Source organism: Poecilia mexicana, unplaced genomic scaffold, assembly GCF_051168715.1.
Source record: "Poecilia mexicana isolate PSO_F unplaced genomic scaffold, ASM5116871v1 scaffold_20, whole genome shotgun sequence".
Classification (NCBI taxonomy): Eukaryota; Metazoa; Chordata; class Actinopteri; order Cyprinodontiformes; family Poeciliidae; genus Poecilia; species Poecilia mexicana.
The window spans coordinates 8,096,213-8,109,793 of record NW_028263389.1 but is presented as its reverse complement, the minus strand read 5'-3'; the positions used below and the strand labels follow the sequence as shown (position 1 = coordinate 8,109,793).

At 37.2% G+C, this 13,581-nt stretch overlaps 1 protein-coding gene and 1 long non-coding RNA gene across 5 annotated transcripts in view; both read left to right on the top strand.

Moving 5' to 3' along the window:
- LOC148153362 (uncharacterized) overlaps window positions 1-13,581 on the top strand; it is an 88,350-nt gene that overhangs the window by 42,126 nt on the left and 32,643 nt on the right. The window lies entirely within an intron of this gene.
- nup58 (nucleoporin 58) lies at window positions 610-13,520 on the top strand. Of its 4 annotated transcripts, none has more exons than XM_088001188.1 (15): window positions 610-1,023; window positions 1,481-1,644; window positions 1,751-1,783; window positions 3,653-3,919; window positions 4,046-4,214; window positions 4,368-4,433; window positions 4,536-4,710; window positions 4,929-5,008; window positions 5,225-5,343; window positions 5,472-5,554; window positions 5,737-5,938; window positions 10,764-10,847; window positions 11,642-11,740; window positions 11,849-11,903; window positions 12,085-12,215. In XM_088001188.1, the coding sequence occupies exons 1-14, from the start codon at window positions 944-946 to the stop codon at window positions 11,854-11,856; spliced, it is 1,629 nt and encodes a 542-aa protein (XP_087857314.1). In that variant the 5' UTR covers window positions 610-943; the 3' UTR covers window positions 11,857-11,903; window positions 12,085-12,215. The 4 variants fall into 4 exon arrangements, with proteins under 4 accessions (XP_087857314.1, XP_014837158.2, XP_014837159.2 ...); XM_088001187.1 differs by lacking the exon at window positions 11,849-11,903 and having other exon boundaries at window positions 643-690; window positions 940-1,023; window positions 12,085-13,520; XM_014981672.2 differs by lacking the exon at window positions 11,849-11,903 and having other exon boundaries at window positions 611-1,023; window positions 12,085-13,520.

Sequence of the window (13,581 nt, the reverse complement as noted above, 5' to 3'; positions counted from 1 at the left end):
AATGCTGTGTTGTTTAGTTGCTTCGAGAAGTAATACTGATATTAAAGTGAACACTATTATAATCCCTGTAAGACGAGATACTATCTCATCATATTGATAGTATCTCAGTGGCAGAAACGGGCTGTTAGATTACAATTTTACATTTTTTGTGTGTAAAATTATAAAACTATTTTATGTATTTATTTGTTTCCTTAATACTTTTTACCAATACTTTATGTCCTGCTAGGACCTCACATCACATGCATAATAATAATAATAATAATAATAATAATAATAATAATAATAATAATAACTAATGACTAAGATTTCCACGACTCAGTGAGCAACATTAAAAAGCTGTCTTGAGACAATGCCCGCAAACTATGTATATAATTTAGTTTAATTCCACCAAACGTATCTATTAGTGACTTGCTTAAATGTGCTTTCTTCCTAACTCATTTTAACGTCACGATAAGCCAAATAAAAACTACAACTTTTCTAAGGTAGAAAAGTTGTAGTTTTTATTTGGAAAACTATGTCGGAATAAGATTTGTCATGACTGCACCAACGGTGGCATTTCTGCGCATGTACAATCTTTAACCGGAAGTAAAGTGGGAACGATGGGCAATGTAGTTAAAAAAAAAATACCCAAAATGCACTTGCATTCGGGAAATACCAGGCGGGCAATAGAAAAGTAATACCATGCGGAAAGTACGATATTTATAGCTTTTTTGAGTGTAAGAACAATACCGTATGGAGTAAAATATCAGTATTCAGAAGTGAAATAGCTCCGGAGTCACTGGGAAGATAAGACATTCTCATTTTATAATGTTTTGAGCAAAGATAAGACCGCTTATTTTGCTCTCGCGCGGGCATGCGAGCTAACTGACGCTTGCTAACAGTTAACGCTTGAGCTCTCTATCCTACGGCTTATTAATGCAAATTGTTTACCTTTTATAGCAAAATGTCTGGTTTTAACTTTGGCGGTGGGAATCTGGGCTCCACCAACACGGGTGGAGGATTCACATTTGGTGGTGTCACAAGGTAATACATATATTTAAATAGCCGACGTGGCTAACGTTAGCATTGTTTAATTTTTACTTTGTAGAAAGCGTGCGTTACTTTTTATTGTAAATCCAAAGTATGTTACACTCCAGAACTCTGCTTAGCACGGGATTAGCTAAAAGCGTGGTATAATATGTTTCCTCATCTTTTTTTTTGTTAGTTTTAGATTTCTTGGTTGTGCTACTACTTATGTGCAAAAATAAACTGATGCATCTATATAAACGAAAGCTCGTCATTATAGACTGTTCTTATTTTTATTTTTACCCAACCAGTTTTTACAACTATTTTCAGAGTTTTCTCTTAATTGGTTTAATGTTTAATTTTGCAGCACAGAAGGGTTGATTACTGTGCAGATAACAGACTTCGTTTTAATCAGATTTATTATTATTATTATTCAAGGCAAATGGTTGACTAAATGTATTTATTTATTTTAAAGTACACCTGCAGCCAATGCCGGTGGCCTTTCGTTTGGGACTCCTCTGGGAACAGCAGCTGCCACCCCTGCTTCGACCACGAGTGGCACCCCATCTCTTGGTCTTGGAGGTGTTCTTTTTGCTCAGAAACCTGCGGGAGGTTTCTCTTTCAACACACCTGCCTCAAGTAAGCATTACTTTTATATTGCAGAAAATTACAAGAAGTTGTTGACATAATTGTTTTAAAAGTTATCCATCATGTAATAACCGTCATTGGAATTTTATTGTTTTAGCATCCTCTGCTGCCGCCACAGGTCTTACATTAGGTATGTATACAAAAAAAAAATTAAAGGTTTGATTTATCATTAAGCTTAGAGCCTCTGATGCGTAACTGGGTCCTTTTTGACCCGGTGAGGTCATCTTTTTGCAATATCTTTGTAATGAAAAGTTTTCATCACTTCATATTTCAGGTATTCCTCAAGAAACATGCTACTGATATCATGCAATTCAAATTTTTTAATTTACCTTTTATACATTTTAAGAAATGGCATGTTTTATGTTACTACCCCATTCTTCCGTGAGTGGGTCCAAAATGACCCGCATTCATTTCCTATGGAATTTAATGGGAATCTTTGTTTCTTACCAATTGTTACTGTCAGGAAAACATTTTTTGTGAACCAAACACACTAAGACCTAAGTGTCACCCCTGAATAATATTAGTTTACATAGCAAGAACTCTTACATACTAGTATTATCTTTATTTTTTATCTCACAAATGTGTTTGTGTCAATCATGAGTACTGTGACAGCGTTATTGTCACAAATCAACATATTAGCCTTCTTCAAAGTTACCCAACACTAGTTATTTGACCAAATAGGTAACATTACCACCTGTACTTTATTGTGCGTCTTTATTATTTGTGTGTGCGTGTCTGTGTGTGTCTGACACCCTGAATGAGAAAACCGAGAGAGAGAGTGTGCTGAATGACATGCAAAACCTGTTGATCAATGTGTTCAAGGATCTTTCTTTTATCATCTCAATAAATAAAATAAAAATTCATAGCTATAGAAATAAATGCATAAATAAATGAGCCAGAAAAGTATAGAGTGCCTTCTTTGGGTCGGGGAGGATGTCGTGCCCCAAGTGGAGGAGTTCAAGTATCTCAGGATCTTGTTCATCAATGAGGGGAAAATGGAGCAGGAGATCAACAGGCAGATTGATGCAGCGTCTGCAGTGAAGCAGGCGCTGTACCAATCTGTCATGGTGAAGAGAGAGCTGAGCCAAAAATCAAAGCTCTTGAGTCATGTCCGAAAACACGAGGTCACGGATACAAGCGGCCAAAATTAGTTTTCCCTGTAGAGTGACTGGGCTCTCCCTTAGAGATAGGGTGAGAAGGTCAGATATTCAGGAGAGACTCCGAGTCGAACCGCTGCTCCTTCACGTCGAGAGGAGCCAGTTGAGGTGACTCCGCATCTGGTCAGGATGCCTTCTGGACGCCTCTCTGGTGAGGTGTTCCTGGGACGTCCCACCAGGAGGAGGCCTTTGGAAGACCCAGGACACGCTGACGATGTTTCTCAGCTGGTCTGGGAACGCCATGGGTTCCCCCAGAGGAGCTGGAACAAGTGGCTGGGGGAGAGCGAACTCTGAGCCTCCTTACTTAGGCTGCTGACCTCGTGACCCGACTCCGGATAAATGATGGATAGATAAATCACACACATACACACACTCACATGTGTGATACACATAGCATAATAGAATAGAAACAGTAATGTTAGCTAGCTAGTTTTAGGAAATGTACTCTTTTGCAGCCCCCCCACATGCCCACACCCACACACACATAATGGATGTTAACATTGTCCATTATTGACATTTCATCATTGTTGTTGTAAAATTGCTGCTGTTGTCATTTTGTTTTAAATTTGCTCTACAAATTGTTCTAAAAACGTTTAAAAAAGTGAAAAATTAAAATATTTCAAACATGAAATAACTTGTGTGAAATAAAACACAGTAGAAAGTATTATACAAAACATTTTTTAATCAAAATGACAAAAGTAGCATAAAAACACATTGATTGTAACCCGGGTCAAAAAGGACCCACTCACAGAAGACTGTATAATCACTCACGCATCAGAGGGTTAAGTTAGTTTTTTTTTCTTTTTGTTTTTCTTTTAATCTTCATGTAAACGGTCTTTTAGGCGCCCCTGCCACTACATCTGCAGCCACCGGCTTTAGTTTGGCCTTCAACAAGCCCACTGCGTCTGCAACTCCTTTTTCGCTCACCACCACCACCTCCTCCACTACTGGGGCGGGTTTAAGTTTTGGCTCCATCCTGACATCGACAGCTCCACAGCAGCCTTCAGCCACGGGGTTCACGCTCGGTCTTGGTGGTACGACAACCTCCTCGGCAGCCTCAACGGTGCCGTCCCTAGGCGGTGGTCTCTTCTCCAACACTGGAACCTCAGGTGGGCCGGGAGTATCTAAGCGGGAGTATGTAAACGTTTTTTTGTTGGTTTGGACGACGTAATGAATGAGGATACATTTAAATGTGTTTCATAATGTTCAAAGCTGCTCTAAATTTGGTTTTCCAGGTTTGGGTCAGACTCTTGGAGGAGGAACCGGGCTTACCTTGGGGTCAATATTGGCTACCTCTACAGCAGCAGCATCAGCTGCTCCTGCTCCAAGTATTGGTCTGGGTGGAGTTGACTTCAGCACTTCCTCTGAGAATAAGAGTGACACCTCATCAGGAACCAATGCACAGTATGTCTTACTTAACTAATTGTGTTAAATAATTTTTTTTTTTTACTTGATGGTAAAGCATTTTTAAATATGAAAAAGGCACTCAACAGCCATTTGTCATGGTGATGTTTACCTTATTAGCATTTATTAAGAAAATGTAAATTCTTCTCTTAGGGACAGCAAGGCTTTAAAAGATGAGAACTTGCCACCGTTCATTTGCCAAGATGTTGAAAATTTTCAGTAAGTACTTGATATATGTAGGAACATCAACAAAAATGTTTAAATGTTGATTTGTCATTTGCAAGAGATTTCTAAGTATCAGCTCTCTATCTACTTTAACAGAAAATTTGTGAAAGAGCAGAAGCAGGTTCAGGAAGACATAAGCAGGATGTCATCGAAGACTATTTCTAAAGTCCAAGATGACATCAAGAGCCTCAAACAACTTCTCTCTGTCTGCGCCAGCGGTCTGCAACGCCAAGCTCTAGCTATTGACAAACTGAAGTTGGAGACAGCACAGGTAAAAGGGGGAAAAAATAAAACTAATGAAAATGCACTAGCTGTTTCTAAAAAAAAAAATCACTGTAGGATGAATCTGATGGAAACAAATATTCATCTGTGCTCTAATGCCAATTCTAATTTTCTAGGGTGTCATTAGTTAATGTTGCATATTCCTCTGTGGACAATGAGGGCAGAGTGATGATGCAACTGGTTGACTATTCTTATTTGGTTTGTTAGGAGCTTAAAAATGCTGACATAGCACTGCGCACACAAAAGACGCCCCCTGGACTTCAGCATGAAAACACGGCTCCATCAGAGTGAGTTATTAAGTAAATCCAGTGCAAGAATGCATGGCTTGCAGCCATTAATTTGACTGTAAGCAAATTAATTTCTATATCACCAATGTTTTTGAATTGTAGATTGTAAAATTGTGTGAAGGTGTCATGCAGCTAGAGCATTTGACTACCAAATGACAAGCAGAACCTCGTTCCTCTGTTGTGCCGGTTCTCACCTCTGTTTTTTGTCCTGTTCAGTTATTTTCGTAGCCTGGTGGACCAATTTGAGGTGCAGTTGCAACAGTTCCGGCAGCAGATAGAGGAACTGGAGAACCACCTGACCACTCAGAGCAATGGCTCTCACATCACCCCTCAAGGCAAGAATGGAATCTGGACAGCATTGTTATTTTAAATGGCTTTGCTTTCTGTGCCTGTTGATTAATTGACATAAAATGTGATTATAATGTTTTGTTTTTGTTTTTTTTTGTCTGTTTTCCATTTACAGATTTGACTCTGGCCTTGCAGAAGTTATACCAAACGTTTGTTGCGCAAGCTGCTCAGCTTCAGTCTGTCCATGAAAATGTTAAGGTCAGTTTTTTTCTTCTTTTGTAATGTGTGAATTTCTTCCAAAAAGATCCAGCAGTAAAATATATATTTTTGTGTATAATGTATTTTTTTCCAAAATGTTTGTGTATTTTAAGAAAATGTGATCATTTGGATTTGTCATCTGCAAGTAATTTTTTTCTACTACTATTATTCTTCCACAATAGATCTTGAAACATCAGTACCTTTCTTACCGGAGAGCCTTCCTGGAAGACTCTACTGACATCTTTGAGTCCAAACGAGCCTCCAACAGGAAATGGCAGAGCGCACCACATGTCACAACCGGACCTGCCCCGTTCTCCAGTGTACCCAATGCTGCAGCTGTTGCTATGGCAGCCACGTTGACCCAGCAACAGCAGCCAACTCCAGGTCTGACTGCCTTCAAGTTTTAGAAAGTTCTCCTCATCTTCACCTTGTTTAAGATGTTCAATGAGGCAAAGGAGACTGTTAAGTCTTAGAGCGTTGTAGACGGTATGATTGTGTGTTTTTTATATTTACTACATTTTGGGAGCAAAACATTCAAAATATGGCAGGCAGAATTATTTGAAAATAACTGGACTAAAACATATGTAGCTGGTTCTAAAATATGAGTGACTATCAAAGAAAAGGGAGAATGAAAAGGAAAAAAAATCTGCTGCACAGTTCTGACAGGAAACCTTTGTGCTGCCTTATTAGCCTGTTGCTAATTTAAAAACACTTTGTGGGTTATAGACACTTATCTTATGCACCTTACAAAAAGTAAAGTAAGGAAGTGTAACACATGTGCACAATGAACACCAGACCCTGTAGTATTTATTTCTTTACTTTTTTAGGCCTAGAACGAAATATTCCAGTTTGTAAATCACTAGGGATCCTCTTTCATTCAAACAATCCAAAGGAGCCTGACGTGTGAATGTTATGAGGTGGAGTTAGGATCAGAAATTTGCTGTGATTTATATTTAGATGACAAATGAACTTGTCGACTGAGCTATCGAAATACTGCGCAGAGCTGTAGATCTACGTTTAATTAGGCGAGCTGTTGATGTTTTTATATATTAAAATGTTAAATTTTTCAGTCCAGCTTTTTCTTATGAGGGTGGTGACGGGTCTCTGGTTGATCAAGGTACAAGCTTTCTAACACTCAAAGTAGAAATTTTAAGCAGAGTGGACAACGTGGCTCTGCTGCTGTTTTGGAAAGGAAAATCTTTAAAAAATATATACATATATATATGTGTGTGTGTGTGTGTTTATAAATATTTCTTTATAAAGAAATATTTATAAACATAGTTGGTCAAGTTTTTAATGAGATGATCAACAGCAGAGTTTTAGGTTTTATTTTTAATGCCCAATCTCTATATATATATATATATATATATATATATATATATATATATATATATATATATATATATATATATATATATATATATATATATATAAAAAACATAAAATAAAAACCCTTGTTCAGAGAAACCTGGCTCTTAATGGCTACTGTGAATCCTTAGCTCACTTTTAATGGAAACAGATAATTCCCAAATGTTCTTTTAAGGTTCCTAATTACATGTTGGTTTTTTTTAATCAAATATTTCAAACAAATATAGCTGTTATTTTGGTACAACATGAGCAGACTAATTAATAATGCTGATTTAATAATCCTTTGCAGTATCCCAACAAATCAGCTCTTTGTCTGTCTTCAGTGATATCCTCAAGTATTTATTTTAGCTCTTTTACAAAAAAATATTTTACAAGTCAAATAACAATCATCTATTATATGTGCAGTCATATCTGGGATGTTAAAAGTGACATCTGGTGAGCATACACAGGCATATCAGGGCTTCTGATGTATGATAATTCAACATAGTCTGTAGATTTGTAAAGCTATTGCTTGGTTGAGTTTAAAAAGTTGAACTAATGTCACAAATGGCAGAAACGCAAACATCTGTAAACTTCAGCTGTTTTCTTTTTCAAAAAACGATCTTCAGCTGCTCTTGGACTGTTTATGAATCACAATAAGCCTCGCTTTAAATTTTAGTATAAATTGTATTAACAATCCAACCACATTTAATCATACGTGCCAAGGAGGAATCCATTGCTTTTTCACTATTTACACAAAGAAACATTTCAGACATCTCCTGCAACGATAGAAGCTGTGTGTGAGATCCACATGTGTGGTAGGAGTAAAAAGCCACCTTGTTGCCTGCTTCCAGTCATTTTTTTTTGCTCTTTTGATGTAAAGCTGAATTGATACAGATTAACTAGGTAATTGCAACCTTGTATGTTCTTGCTGCCCAATAGGGGGATGCTTGCAGTTTTAAATGCGCTCCAGATTGTTTTTTCACTTAAAGTTGTTGCATATTTGTGAGAGATTACCTTTTTTCAGTGATAGACTTTAGCAATATTGTCATCTTTTTTCAATGAGTTTTTTTCTCTGAACAAAAAACTTTAATCCTAATCACACATTGTATTTATTAAACTATTTATTTTATCTGTTTTTCATGTGCTTAATTTAGTGCGAGCTACGAATAACATTGAGAGTTGTTTAGTTTCACAGCAGACGCAACACTAAATGTGCTGCTGGCTGGCACTTACCTCTAAAATATTGTTTTACCTAAATACTTGACGGTGTCCCAATGATTGTGTTGACCTGGTATTGTTTAGACTTGTATCTTTTGAGACGGAAGGGGGAACATGCCAAAAAGACTCAGGACTAGAATACGAACCAATTAATTGCCTAAACTGGAAATCCTGCTCAACAGTCACAAAGATGCTCTCTTTCTCACTTTAATCCATTTGGTAGGGTTGCTCGCCTGGAGGCCATACCACTGTTACTTGATAAAAGCTGTTTCACCTAAGGGCTACTGTCGGCTTAACAGGGCTGGTCCATTTAAAAATTACTTTCACTTCACTGAAAGCTGTCAGATGTATTTTTATTTTTTTTTAAACATAGTAGTACTCCCTTTGGATGACCTCCTATGAACAATTCTCACTTTTCTAGACTGAACACTTTGTTGGTCTCAGCTGGTTCCGAGTCAGGTGAGATCGTATTTATGCTTCTTTAATTGTTAGAAGAAAGTATTTGCTGCTCATGCTGGTCCACAGCTACCAGTGATCTACGATTGGTGCCAAAATGAAACGGAGAGGTCAGGGAGGTCTCATTGTTTATTCATATTTACAGATTGCCATGTTTCAATGCGCCATGTAAGGTTACGTTTTTGTTTTTGACCTGGTGAGCATAATAGTAAGAAAAACAACTACTCTTTCTAAGCCAATGAACACAATAGTGTTAGTGTTGCTGCTAGTCATAGCGGTGAGTGAGCCACTCTATTTCTCAATGGTCACTTTGCATCAAGAAAAAAAAAACACATAACTTTGAATATTTCATTCCTTATTTATTAAGCCTAACCATTTGTGAAGTCAGACTGCTAAAATATTATCTTCTATTCATTTTTATGTTTTCTTCCATTAACATTTAACACGCCGTCTTCCATAGTCATAGTTGGCGCAATAACACTGAAAATGCAGAACACGAACCGATCTTTCATAAGGTGTTTGGACTTTGAAGTTTTTAACTGGATATTTACTGGCCTTATTTCTTATATTGAGTGTCTGTGAGTTCTCTCCATTTGAATGCCGTTATCGTTTTGAATGTTATTGGTAAGGCAGGTGTTTTTTTTTCTTTTTTTCTTTTTTTATGATGCAGGGGGAAAATGTGAAGTTCTTTATTTTTTTGATTGTCAGAATTTTTTTCTGTTCTTGACCTGCTTAATTAATGACAAACTCCTCAGTTTTCCTTTTTCTTCAGGTTTGGCACAACCGTGCAGAAAACTGAGCCTCATTTTTTTATGTTTAAATTTACTCTCTATCTTATTCTTTGTATTTCTATACTTTATAGCCAACATTTTTGGCCTGAAACAATCACATGTAGGTTTCTTTTTTTATTATTATTAATTAGAGTTTCAAACATAAAAATTATACTTGTCAATATCTCCGGGAATTTACAGAACGTTGTACATTCATTTCCACAGTTTTCTTTATGACCAGTTTACACTGAAGCTAAATCACAAATGCCAATTTCAGATTTTGTTTTATCGTAATCTGTAGTTCTTATAATGGTATGTTTAAACCTATATCCAATGCCTGTTCATAACAATACATTAATATATAATATGGTGTGCCTTTATAAACTATATACAATAATTGTGTGGTGCATTTTGTTAGGAGGGGCTTATGCTAGTTCATTCACTCTCAGAAATCTTGAAGATTTGGAAACTTGTCAAATGCAGTAGCAGTTAGCAAATAATAGCCAATTCTGTTCCTAAATGTTTGTGTTTATGTAAGTGGAATTGCATTTAAATTGACAATAAATCAGTTTTTAAACAAAGAAACGTTTGTCCTTGTTTCTTTTTGACTGAAGTTGTTTTAGCAGTGGAGGCTAACCGGGCAGTACAGAAAGAAACAACTGCATAAAAAGGGAAAAAGGACAAGTTTCTGAGTGAAAGAACTAGCAATCAGGTTTTTTTTTTCATTTATAAGGAGCTGTAGCATTTTTGAAAAAAGTGGAATTGATGTTTATAATCACATCTAGAGTAGTAGAAGATCTTGAATTTTCTGATCATACTTCTACTTATGAACTGTAAAAAATGGCTACCGTAGCTTTTGTTTTAAAGGGGGAAAAAAAGCTAAATCTGTTATATTGCACTATACATGAATTAGTTCAGGCATTGCAGAACTGATTTATACACCAATCAATAGACCAAACAATGAATTGATATATTGTCCCCTTCATCATCTTTGGTCGGTTTCTTTCCCCAGCTTATTGAATGCAGCAAAACTAAGGATTATCATTTTTCCACTGACGAGCACATCAACCAACACCATGTGCACCTCAAGTTTAATGAAAAAAAAAAAAATCAGATAAGAGTAAGAGATGATTGTAATTCATTCTCTGTTCATTTCAAACCTGCTACCTCTATCAGATTAAAAAAAGTCTAATCAGTGAAAGTCAGTTGAAATAGGTTAGACCTAAATAATAAAAAAAAAAGATCCAGATTCCAGATTGCTGCTTTTCTGCTATATTTTAAAAATTAGTCATTTTTTTAATGAGGGAGTTTTAGAAACTTTTTTTTTTCAGTATAATTTTGCTGTTTGGTTTTTAACTTGTACTCTAAAGGCACATTAATAAAAGTAAAACAAATCCTGTCTTTTTGTACCTTAGGCACCCAGGCACCTTTGGGGGCAGGGTTTGGAAACCCCTTTGCCTCAGCAGTAGGCACTAGTTTGGGCTCTTCTACACTTGGAGGTATTACCTCTGCCTGTTATATGTTGGATATACTCCCCTCTAATATCCCCATTATCTTGCATAGTCTACAATTTCTCAAATGCCAAATGTTTTTTGTCTGTTTTTTTTTTTAACTATAAAATTTTTTGTGTGTGCTTGAGAGAGAGGGAGGCAGGCCTGACTTGTGCAGGCTCAGAATCTTATTCCCCCAACTTTCTGCTCTTTATTCTTCCTTCTCAGCTGTAATGTGCGTTCACACCACAGGAAAAACCACTGCGTTTTTGCGTATCAGGATAGAAAAAAAACAACAAAAAAAACAAATGGAGAGGTTTGGCTTAAATGTGTCTCTAATTTGTCATTCTGCAAAAGGAATCTGTCACTAAACGTTTTTTTGGGTTTTTTTTTTTGCAAATTAAAAGCATCCCTTTGAGAGTTTGGGAGCAGGTGGTTTGAGCGCACAGTGTTGGTGTGACTGGGGTGTGGTTAGGAGTGTATTTTGTGAAACTTGACCATATCATTCATCTCCCCTTTGTCTTAAGTTTGCAGTGCATTGCAGAACATTGCTTTGTAATCTGAAATTAAACGCTGAGATCTACATAATGCTTAATGATCCAGCTGAGGTTTTTTCCTTTGTTTTGTTTGTTTTTTTTTTTTGCTTACGCTTGCTTATGCCTGTCTGTGTGCACTCCTGAGACACTGCTCAGGAGTGCACACACTCCTGAGCAGTGTATACACTCCTTGTTTGCTCATTGTTTGCTCTCAGTGCAGGCTGCACACCTACCTCGGTCTGACTTCCTTGTTGTTCTCTCCCACAGGTTTTGGAGGTGGGCCAGGGTTTGGTGGTGTTGGAACTGGGGGGTCTTCTTTTGGATTTTCCTCCACCAATAAGCCTGCAGGGGGCAGTCTGAGTGCAGGTATATGGAAATCTGCATCACACATGCCTCAGTAAACAAGCTTTAATAAACGCAGTATCTAATAAAAGTACAACCTGTCTCTTTTTAATTACGTTTTCTGCTCTTTAGTAATCTAAGTAACGGATAGAGGATGAAGTGTTTTTAAGAAGTGAAAGATGTTCCAGTAAGCTTCACAACGTTTTTCCTCGACAAAATGTGTTCGAATGCATGTCCACACACCCCGGGCAGACCTTAATCTCTAATATTGTCGGTTTTAAATTCAGACGTTGAAGTCCGAAGTGTCCTAAAATATTTCTGTGAAACCTCCTCCGTCATCTTTTTGTCTGACCCTCTTGCATCCCTAGGTTTTGGCAGCACCAGCAGCTCCGGCTTCAACTTCAGCAACCCCGGCATCAACCAGTCTGCTGGGCTGACGTTTGGCGTTTCCAACCAGCCAGGCGGCGCCTTTGGCACAACCCCAGCTCTCCAGCTGAAGAAGCCCCCCGCTGGGAATAAAAGGGGGAAAAGATAGAAACAGATTAAGAAAAGAATAATACAGCATTTGACCAACTAGTGGCTTGTAGCAAAGAACAGGTTGGCCTCCTTTAAAGTGTAGAAACAGTGCTAAGTTGAATTGTTACCTTAAAAAACAAGGAACATCGTTTTGAGGGAGAAGATTCTATCATGTAACAGACTATTTTGAGTTATGTTATTTCAACCTGGAAAGAACGAATCCTGTGGACAATATGGCATAATTTGTCCTGTTTTGTTTATCATTATTTTGTTATTATGCCATAGCTGATGTGAGCAAAGAGGCAACAAATGCCATCAGCACAGTGTCAGATGGCGAGATGAAGCTATGAAGCATGATTATGCCCATTAGAATTTCCTCTAACAGTTTGTTTCTCACTTTTGTCTGTGGTGTAACAATGCTTTGAGAAAGGCTAAGGCAAAAACAGTTGGTTCAACAACAAATTGCTCAGTTATTTTGAGATTTTTTGTTTTGTCTAATTATTGTATAAGATAAACATGTTTTGTGCTTTCTGATGAACTGTAGTTTTCTCTCCATTGCCTCAAAAAGTCTTTCAGAACATAGCTGCTGTGCAATTGACTTCCCTCAAGTTGCGTCCAAAGAGTTTTTTTTGCTTGTTTTGTTTTAAAGAGATAAAGGGAAAAGGGAACAGTATAGTTGGAGTCTACCAGTGTCGGTGAACATTTGATCCTAGAGTTTAGGTCCCAGACTGTCCAATGTGTCTTTAGGAAGATGCCATTTTATTTTTCTATCAAATGAAGAAAGCTACGACATTCAGAAAAAAAATTAAAACAACACAAAGCTCTTGTGGGTTTTCCGATGTCATGTCCACAAAATCTGTTTTTGCTGAGATGCATTCTAATTGTTTGATAATTTCTCATAGACAGAATTTCTCTTTGCCTCTTCACCAATGTGTTGTTAAGACTATGGGGAAAAATACTGTGCTTCTTGTCCTCCATGGGCTTATGAAATGTTAAGTTTATTCTGACAGTTTCTCAAGCATATTCAGCTTGCTTGTTTTATACATGTGCTAGATAAAGTTTGCACTATCCGGTGTACGTGATCTGATAGTGATCGTATGAATGTGTAAATCTGCCTGTCACTCAGCTATCATGCTTCCGTTGAGCGTTGGGTTAAGAACTATGTCTCTTTTTGTCCGTGTCTCTTTGGTTATTACCAAATAATTGTAGTTGTATTGTTGTTTTCTATTCGGTCTGTGGAGATCTGTATTTTTGACATGCTGTTTAATAATAAAATCTTTTGCCTGTTTATAGTGTCACTTTGTTGAATTTTAGGCTGCCACAGATTAATTTCTGCCGAATGTTTTCTA